Below are 9,742 nucleotides of genomic sequence, written 5' to 3' on the forward strand. Positions count from 1 at the left end.
CCGCGTGCACTGCAGGAAACTGAGAAGTTTCTGTCGCTCTGGCCGGTCGACCGGCGTGGCCGCTGCGGTCGACCGCAAATGTGCACAGGACCCTGTAAACACTTTTTTCTCTGGTCGGTCGACCGGCCTTGGCACGGCGGTCGACCGCGAATCGTCCAGACAGTTTCCTAAACTGTTTGGGACTCTGTTTTGTTTCAGGATTCTATATATACCCCAAACAATTTTAGGGTTTGAAAGACATCAAAAAGGGAGTTTTTTGGCTGCAAAAGAGAGAGAATCTCAGAGAGATTAACCCCCTCTTTGAGAGCTTGTATTTTCTTCTTCAATTAATAAAGAGATTGTGTGGTGTGGCTCCCGAGGACGTAGGCACGTTGCTGAACCTCGTTAAATCTGTGTGTTCATCTTCCTTACTATTTTTTTGTAAGTTAGATCTTTATTTGTGGTTTTATTCCTACTTTCCTACTTTCAACACAAGATCCGGAAGGGCAAGGGTTCGATTGATTATTTCGAATCCCCAACAACTGGTATCAGAGCTTCGTTCAGCAATTTATGTGAAAGTCATGGCAGAGAAAAGCAAATAAAAGATTGAGAAGTTAGATGGATCGGATTTCGCCTACTGGAAGTCGCAGACGGAGGACTATCTGTACCAGAAGGACTTGTATCGCCCGCTGTTGGGCAAGGAAAAGGGAAAGAAGAAAGAGGAGTCAGATGGTGATTGGGAGTTACTGCATAGGAAGGCTCTAGGGCAAATCCGGTTGTCGCTCGCCAAATCAGTAGCCCACAATATTCTGAAGGAGAAGACGACGATGGGGCTTATGGAAGTGCTCGCGAAGATGTACGAGCAACTTTTTAACCTCAAGATGGCAGAAGGACGGTCCTGCACGATGCACCTCAGCAAGTTCAACACGATTATTGATCAACTTATCTCCGTGGACATCACGTTCGATGACGAAGTGCAGGCCCTTCTACTACTATCGCAGTTGCCGGATAGTTGGGCAGGTTGTGTGACGGGCAATCAACAATTCGGCGGGGAAAGAGAAGTTAAAGCTGAATGAGGTTGTTAGCATGATTCTATCTGAGGAGGTTAGAAGAAAATCGTCTGAATCAGAAGGTTCAGGTTCAGCCCTAAGTTTCGAGCAGAGAGGCAGAAGCCAGAAGAAAGGGAACCATAACAGGAATCGGTCAAAATCTGTGAAGAAGAGGCCGAACTCGAAGGTTAAGTCTATCAAAGGGAAGTGTTGGAACTACGGCCAGGAGGGCCATATGTCTTCGGTCTGTAAAGCACCAAAGAAGGATGCGGGTGAGCAGGAGGCTCATATCGTGCAGGATGCCTTGATCCTTGCTATGGATAGCGATTCTGATTCTTGGGTCATCGACTCAAGAGCTTCTTTCCACGCTACTGCTAATAGGAAGAGCTTCTTTCCACGCTACTGCTAATAGGAAACTACTTCAGAACTATGTAGCAGGGGACTTTGGTAAAGTATACTTGGGGGACAATAAACCTTGCAATATTGTTGGAAAGGGCGACGTTCAGATACAGATAAAGGACTCTAAGTGGAATTTAAAGAACGTGAGACACGTGCCGAAGCTGAAGAGGAATCTTGTTTCGGTGGGACAACTTGGAGCAGAAGGCTACGTTTCGACATTCACCGGGGATTCGTGGAGAATCTCCAACGATATGATGGTTGTTGCCCGAGGCAATAAAACGGGAACTCTCTACCTCACTTCACATGCGAGTGACACCCTCGTAATTACAGCTGGCAAGAAGAGTACAGATCTGTGGCACAATAGGTTGGGGCACATGAGCGAGAAGGGGATGAAAATTCTACATTCATAAGGAAAGCTAACTGGGATCGACACCGTGAAAGTCGGGGTTTGTGAAGACTGCATCTTTAGGAAGCAGAAGAGAGTTAGTTTCCAGAAGGGTGAAAGGCCACCTAAGGCTTAGAAGCTAGAGTTGATTCATACAAATGTATGAGGCTCTGCCAGTGTGTCTTCTTTTGGCGGTTCGAGATACTACGTCACCTTTATCGACGATCACTCGAGGAAGGTGTGGGTTTACTTCATGAAACACAAGTCAGAGGTGTTCGAGAACTTCAAGAAGTGGAAGGCCATGGTCGAGAACGAGACAGATCTGAAGGTGAAGTGCTTAAGATCAGATAATGGTGGAGAATACGAGCTGGAGGAGTTCAGGAGGTTCTGTGCTACGAATGAGATTCGCTTAGAGAGGACTACTCCAGAGACGCCGCAGTAGAACGGCATTGCAGAGAGGATGAACAGGACCTTGACAGAGCGTGCGCGGAGCATGCGATTACATGCAGGTCTGCCTAAGACATTTTGGGCGGATGCGGTACATACGGCAACATACCTTATTAATCACGGGCCATCAGTTCCATTAGATTTTGGGATTCTAGAGGAGGTTTGGAGTGGAAAGAAGATAAATCTCTCACACTTGCGGGTATTTGGTTGCGTGGCTTATGTTCATATCAGTGACCATGTCAGGAACAAGCTAGAAGCTAAGTCACAGAAGTGCACATTCATTGGATACGGCATTGATGAGTTCGGGTATCCCCTTTGGGATGAGAAGAACAGGAAGATCATTAGGAGCCGGGATGTGATATTCAATGAAGAGGTGATGTACAAGGACAGGGATAATACCAAGGATAGCCAAAGCAGTGGGAGCAGCACTACGGATACAGGTGGATCCGAGTACATGGATTTGGAGGAACTTCCAGATGGGGGCGACGATGTTAGTTCTGACCGTAGGTGCAGAAGCTACTACCCAGGGCGTGGAGCCTAGGAGGTTATCTAGGGTACCCAAACCAAATCCCAAATACCTATTGTCACTTGATTATCTACTCTTAACAGATAGTGGAGAGTCGGAGTGTTATGAAGAGGCAGTGCGAGTGAGTGAATCTCAGCAGTGGGAGCATGTGATGCAGGAGAAGATGGATTCTCTACTCACTAATGAGACATGGGAGTTAGCCCAGCTACTTGCACAGAAGAAAGCCTTGCATAATAAATGGGTCTACCGGGTCAAGCAGAAGAGTGATGGAAGCAAGAGATTCAATGCCAGATTAGTAGTGAAAGGGTTTCAACAGCGGGAAGGAGTGAACTACACGGAGATATTTTCCTCTGTTGTGAAACTCACAACCATCAGAGTGGTGTTGAGTTTGGTAGCTGTAGAAGACCTCTTCTTTGAGCAGTTAGATGTGAAGACTGCCTTTCTTCATGGTGACTTGGATGAAAAAATCTACATGAAGCAACCTGTTGGCTTCATTGAAGAAGGAAAGGAAGAGATGGTGTGTAAGCTCAAGAAGAGCTTATATGGTTTGAAACAGGCTCCGAGACAGTGGTATAAGAAGTTTGATAACTTCATGCAGAACAATGGCTATAGAAGATGCAATTCGGATCATTATTGTTATTTCAAAAGGTTCGAGTCCAGCTTTATTATTTTGTTATTATATGTTGATGACATGTTGGTAGCAGGACCGTGTTTAGAAAAGATAAACAGTTTAAATAGGCAGCTAGCAAAGGAATTTGTAATGAAGGATCTGGGTGCAGCGAAGCAGATTCTAGGGATGCGAATCAGCTAGCAAAGGAATTTGTAATGAAGGATCTGGGTGCAGCGAAGCAGATTCTAGGGATGCGAATCAGTATGGATGAATCTGAAGGGACATTGAGATTGAGCCAAGCTGAATACATTGAGAAGGTACTTCAGAGGTTCAACATGCAAAATGCTAAATTTATTAGCACACCCCTTGGAAGTCAGTTCAAGTTATCTGAGGAGCAATCGCCTAAGACAGATACAGATAGAGAGCATATGAGCAGGGTGTCATATTCTTCAGCCATTGGGAGTCTCATGTACGCGATGGTTTGCACGAGGCCGGATATCGCCCATGCAATGGGAGTTGTGAGCAGATTTGCAAGCAATCCAGGAAAGCAGCATTAGGAGGCCGTGAAGTGGATATTGCGGTACTTGAGGGGAACAACGAACAAGCCACTATGTTTCAGGAGGAAGATTTCGCCGGTGATCATGATACGAGGCGAAGTACCACGGGGTATGTTTATACCTTAGCGTCGACAGCAGTGAGCTGGGTCTCACGTCTGCAGAAGATTGTGACTTTGTCTACAACCGAGGCTGAGTATGTCATGGTGACTGAAGCAAGCAAGGAGATGATCTGGTTGAACGGGTGCTTGGAAGAGTTGGATCTGAAGCAAGGGAGAGGAGTTTTTTATTTTGATAGCTAGAGCGCTATACATCTGGCCAAGAATCCAGTATATCATGCCAGAACGAAGCACATCGATGTCAAATACCATTTTATACGCTCGCTGATCGAGGACGGAAAGTTGCATTTAATGAAGATTTTGGGGAGTCAAAATCCGGCGGACATGTTGACGAAGGCAGTCACCATTGAGAAACTGGAGTTGTGCGCAACTTCAGTTGGCCTTCACGAGTAGAAGACGAAGGCGGAGCCACACTACGAGGATCGGCGCGATCGCCGGGATGTTGATTGAAGAAAGAATTTTTCAAGGAAAAGATACATGCGAAGAAGGGGAGAGTTCGGGTGAGCTCGTTGATGGCGCTTTGGTCTCCAAGTGGGAGATTATTAGTCTAAGTGTGTAGACCCGAAGCTGCAATTGAAAAGACGATATAAACAGTCAGAAGACTGTGCGGTCGACCGCAGTGCCAGATCCGGTCGACCGCGTGCACTGCAGGAAACTGAGAAGTTTCTGTCGCTCTGGCCGGTCGACCGGCGTGGCTGCTGCGGTCGACACCAGAGAGAGATCGGATATTCGCCCTGGAATGGGAGTTGTTCGAGCAGATTTGCAAGCAATCCAGGAGAAGTCAGCACTGTAGGAGGCGCGTGAAGTGGATATTGCGTACTTTGAGGGGAACAACGAACAGCCACTTGTTTTCAGGAGGAAGGAGTTGGTCTGGCAGGATAGGTGGATGCGATTCGCGGGATCAGATACGAGGCGAAGGCACCACGGGGTAATGTTGTAACGCTTTAGGCGTCGACAGCGTAGCTGGGTCTCACGTCTGCAGAAGATATGTGAACTTTGTCTACAACCGAGGCTGAGTATGTCCATGGTGCCTCGGACTGAGCAAGCAAGGAGCATGATCTGGTTTGAACGGTGTGCTTGAAGATTGGATCTAAAGCCAAGGGGAGGAGTTTTTTATTTTTTGATAGCTAGAGGCGCTATAATCATCTGGCCAAGAATCATATATCATGGTCCAGAACAAGCAGCAATCGTGGTCCAAATACATTTTATACGCTCGCTGATGCGACGGACGGAAAGTGTGCATTTAATGGAAGATTTTTGGGGAGTCAAAATCCGGCGGACTATGTTGACGGGAAGGCAGTCACCATTGAGAAATCTGGAGTTGTGGCACAACTTCAGTTGGCCTTCACGAGGTAGAAAGACGAGGGGAGCGCACACTACGAGGATCGGCGGGCGATCGCCGGGATGTTGCTTGAAGAAGAATTTTTTCAAGGAAAAGATTACATGCGAAGCCAGGGGAGAGTTTTCGGGTGATGCTCGTTGTGGCGCTTTTGGGTCTCCGAAGTGGGTAGTATTATTAGTCTATAGTGTGTAGAAACCCGAAGCTGCAATTGAAAAGACGATATAAACAAGTCAGAAGAGCTGTGCGTCGACCGCAGTGCCGATCCGGTCGACCGCAGTGCACGTGCATATGAAACTGAGAAGTTCTGTCGGCTTGGCCGGTCGACGCGGCGTGGCTGATACGGTCGACGCACAATGTGCACAGGACCTGTAAAACACTTTTTTCTCTGGCCGGTCGACCGGCCTTGGCACGGCGGTCGACCGCGAATCATCCAGACAGTTTCCTAAACTGTTTGGGACTCTGTTTTGTTTCAGGATTCTATATATACCCCAAACGATTTTAGGGTTTGAAAGACATCAAAAAGAGAGCTTTTTGATTGCAAAAGAGAGAGAATCTCAGAGAGATTAACCCTTTGTTTGAGAGCTTGTATTTTCTTCTTTAATTAATAAAGAGATTGTGTGGTGTGGATCCCGAGGACGTAGGCACGTTGCCGAACCTCGTTAAATCTGTGTGTTCATCTCCCTTACTATTTTTTGCAAGTTAGATCTTTATTTGTGGTTTTATTCCTACTTTTCTACTTTCAACACAAGGTCCGGAAGGGCAAGGGTTCGATTGATTGTTTCGAATCTACTTTTCTACTTTCAACACAAGGTCCGGAAGGGCAAGGGTTCGATTGATTGTTTCGAATCCCCAACAGATGCTTCGTGTTCGCATAACAAACGCATAGCAAACTTCTAATATATCGTAGCAGTAGGCCTGTAGCCTTCACCTTCATGGGGCTCAATGCTGCTCCGCTGCTCCCCCTCGCTCTCTTAGGGGCTATTTAGTTGTATGTTTTACCATGTAAAAGGATGAAAAGTGTAAAAAAATGGGTCCCAGTGTCAGCTTTCATCACTTTAAATTGTTTGTTTGTAGTTATGAAAATAGTGTAAATTGATTTCATATGCTGATGTGGCTTGTAAAGTTATTTCATAAAAAAAGACATGATTTTAGGAGAAAGCTGACATTGAAGTCAGGAAAAAATAATAAAAAATAATTCTAACCAATATGATCATTTGAGTAGTGACCACTTTTTACACTTTCCAAACAAACAATTAGAGGCTGTTTGGTTCCCTGTTTTTGAGGGAAAGACTTTCTTGAAAGCCTGCCAAAAGTGTCACTTTTTAACAGGCTTTCAAGGGAAAAATTTTCTAGCCAAACGGACCCTTAAAGTTATATTTGTAAACCAAACAAGCAATTTATGATTTCAATGGAATAAAAAACAAACAAAGAAAAATATAAAAGTGAAATTGATGAGGTGGATAACAACTTTCCAAGTTGTGTCATAAATACACAACTTTACCAACAACAACCAAACAGCCCCTCAATACATCTCCATGGAAATACGCTCACTAGCTAGAGTGCCCTAGGTGCTCTCACACGTGGCACATCCCCATTGGATGACATGTTTCCACTACATGGGAAATTGGTGGAGTTGTTTCTTGAGATAGGGTTTAAAGGTAGGTGGGGCCCTTGGGGGTACACGACTTTTTTGTTTAGTACCTTGACTAATGCTGTTTGAGGAGATTTTTAAGGTTGCCCGATACGCGCTATCTCCTTCTATAAATAGACAAGTAGAGTTTAAGTTACAAGGGAAGCAAGAAGCTAACTATAAAAAGATAAGAACTACAACTAAAATTTCAAGTTCAAGTGAGGCAAATTAAGAGAGGAGCAACCAATTTCCTACAATGACGGTATGATCTTTTTTTCTCTCTTATTAAGTTTCCTTGGGAATAGTTATAGTTCCGGTTGTTTCAACTATATCCAAAATTTTAAGTATATATACTTTGATTGTTTGTCAGTTGCAATTGCAACTCCGACCAGCTATTGTAGAAGTAAAATAAGCGAGTTACTGCTACTTGATAACTCAAGTTGGAGTTCGTTCCAACAATAGAGGTTGAAATTAAAGAAGATAAACATATTTGCTTTTTTTCTTTTTCTTTTTCCCCCCCTTTTTTGAGAAACACTTGCTATTCTAATTGCTCCCATCCAAATAGAGAAGAGACTAAATGCTTGAATGTCTTTTATGTCTTAAACAAAATAAAAATAAGTACAATTCACATAATTAGTTATATTATAAATGCATCACAATCTGCTAGATATTCTTCGATAATTATAAGTAAGAGAAATGTTAATAACGACAATCTAAATATTGGATAAATTGTCTAATTTTTCATTTTGATTGAATCTTAATTTTGCTTTGGTGCAAGCAGATTGTGGAGATGTGTGTGCATATGGATTGTCCAGGGTGTGAGAAGGAAATAAGAAAGGCGCTTCAGAAGGTTAAAGGTATGTATTGTCACTAATTACTGCTCTGAATAGAATCATAGTAGTGTTTATCCACCTAAAATGGGGAAAAAAGTACTAATTACTTCTCTAGCTATTAGATGTTTGAAAAGATCTAAGTTTAAAATTCATAGATATTAATATAGATATATGACTCTATTCAGTCAATTCAGAGGCGCTCTTTATATCACTTATTCATTATTCAAAATTTAGCTGTACCATCAAATATTGGTTAGATATTAGTGAGATATTTATATTTAGTTCTGTTACAGTCAAAATCTTAATAAAATGAATTAATTTCAGCCTTGCCATGAGGCTCCTTTTTTGGTGAATTTTGTCATATAGCATATAACTCGTCTGCATCTCTGTAAGAAGGAAAGATGAAAATTTAAATCTAGTCCAAACAAGTGTTCACAGATGGAAAATCTTTTTGAATTTTGGCTAATACACGTGAATTATCAATATCCTTCAATTTTAGCTAGTACACATATGAATTACTATGGTTGATAAGATAATATGTATAGCTTTATAAAATTTAAAAGTTAAACTTGCCGTTCTAAATTCTAATTAACGGATTGAGCTCATCCTCCAACTTGTTGTAGGTATTGACGAGGTGCACATAAACATGGTGACACAAAAGGTGACAGTTACCGGGGGTTGGCTTGACCAAAAAAAGGTACTCAAAGCAGTACGAAAGACCGGTAGAACTGCTGTATTTTGGCCGTATCCATACAACCGAGAATACAACCAAGAATACAACCAAGAATACAACCGATACAATACTCAACATTACTACAATCAGTATCACGCCAGTCATTCGCAAAATCATTATGTACCATATGGTGCCTATCCGTATTCGTACGCATCTATGTCTTCGTATAACTATCGCAAAGGGTACGATGACTCGTACATGCATGGGTACTACCAGAGGGCGCCAGTGGATGAGAGGGCGGGAGCGATGTTTAGCGATGACAATCCTAATGCCTGCTCGATTATGTGAACTTTTGTGATGTATTCTGATGTATGTGTATGTATATAGTGGTATGTGCTAGTACTGTTGTATTTTCGAAAACATGCTTAATTAATTGTTAAAAAAGAAAAAGGAAAAAGGGAATTTCATATCTTTTGACAGGCCTAGGTTAGGCAAATGAAGGCCCAACTCTATCGAGTAAAGTGGAAGACCCAACTAAGTCGGCCAGTATCCGTACAAAGCGAAATTAGAATAGCATTAAACAAACGTAAAGCACGACATATAACAGTAGCATGCGGTCGTTTTACTGCTGATTGGAAAATATGGTTTGTTTTTATGAACATATGAAAAGAAAAGAGTGGATTTTCATTTTTATTTTTTATGAAAATAAAAATGATAGCAGCACATCTTACATGCCAGCAAAATGCTCCGAATCGTACACGCCGTAATTGCAATCTCAGATTATATACATCCCGAACCCTTGTGACCGACACATATTTTATGTGAACATGGACAGTGGAAAACCAAAGTTGAAATCCACAAGAGTTTATAGTGTACAACTATATATGTTTTCACTCCAACACAAACAAATTAAGTGCGACGTCTACACTACATAACACAGAGTCTTGCTTATATATATATTATATAATATATATATATTTATATATATATATATATATAGAGTTTATAGTGTACAACTATATAGTGTTTTTCACTCCAAACAAACAAATTAATGGCGACGTCTCACTACATACACAGCGTCTTGCTTCATATATGAATAATATATATATATATATATATATATATATATATCAACTACTACTTTAAACCACAGAACAATTTACAGAAAAAGAAAAAATTTCAACCTCCTCTGCACG

General features: G+C 42.3%; 1 protein-coding gene across 1 annotated transcript; it reads left to right on the forward strand.

Moving 5' to 3' along the window:
• On the forward strand, window positions 7,214-8,897 carry LOC109846493 (heavy metal-associated isoprenylated plant protein 28-like). Its single transcript, XM_020415754.1, has 3 exons — window positions 7,214-7,302; window positions 7,822-7,897; window positions 8,497-8,897. The coding sequence occupies exons 1-3, from the start codon at window positions 7,297-7,299 to the stop codon at window positions 8,892-8,894; spliced, it is 480 nt and encodes a 159-aa protein (XP_020271343.1). The 5' UTR covers window positions 7,214-7,296; the 3' UTR covers window positions 8,895-8,897.

This window comes from Asparagus officinalis, chromosome 6 (genome assembly GCF_001876935.1).
Source record: "Asparagus officinalis chromosome 6, Aspof.V1, whole genome shotgun sequence".
Classification (NCBI taxonomy): Eukaryota; Viridiplantae; Streptophyta; class Magnoliopsida; order Asparagales; family Asparagaceae; genus Asparagus; species Asparagus officinalis.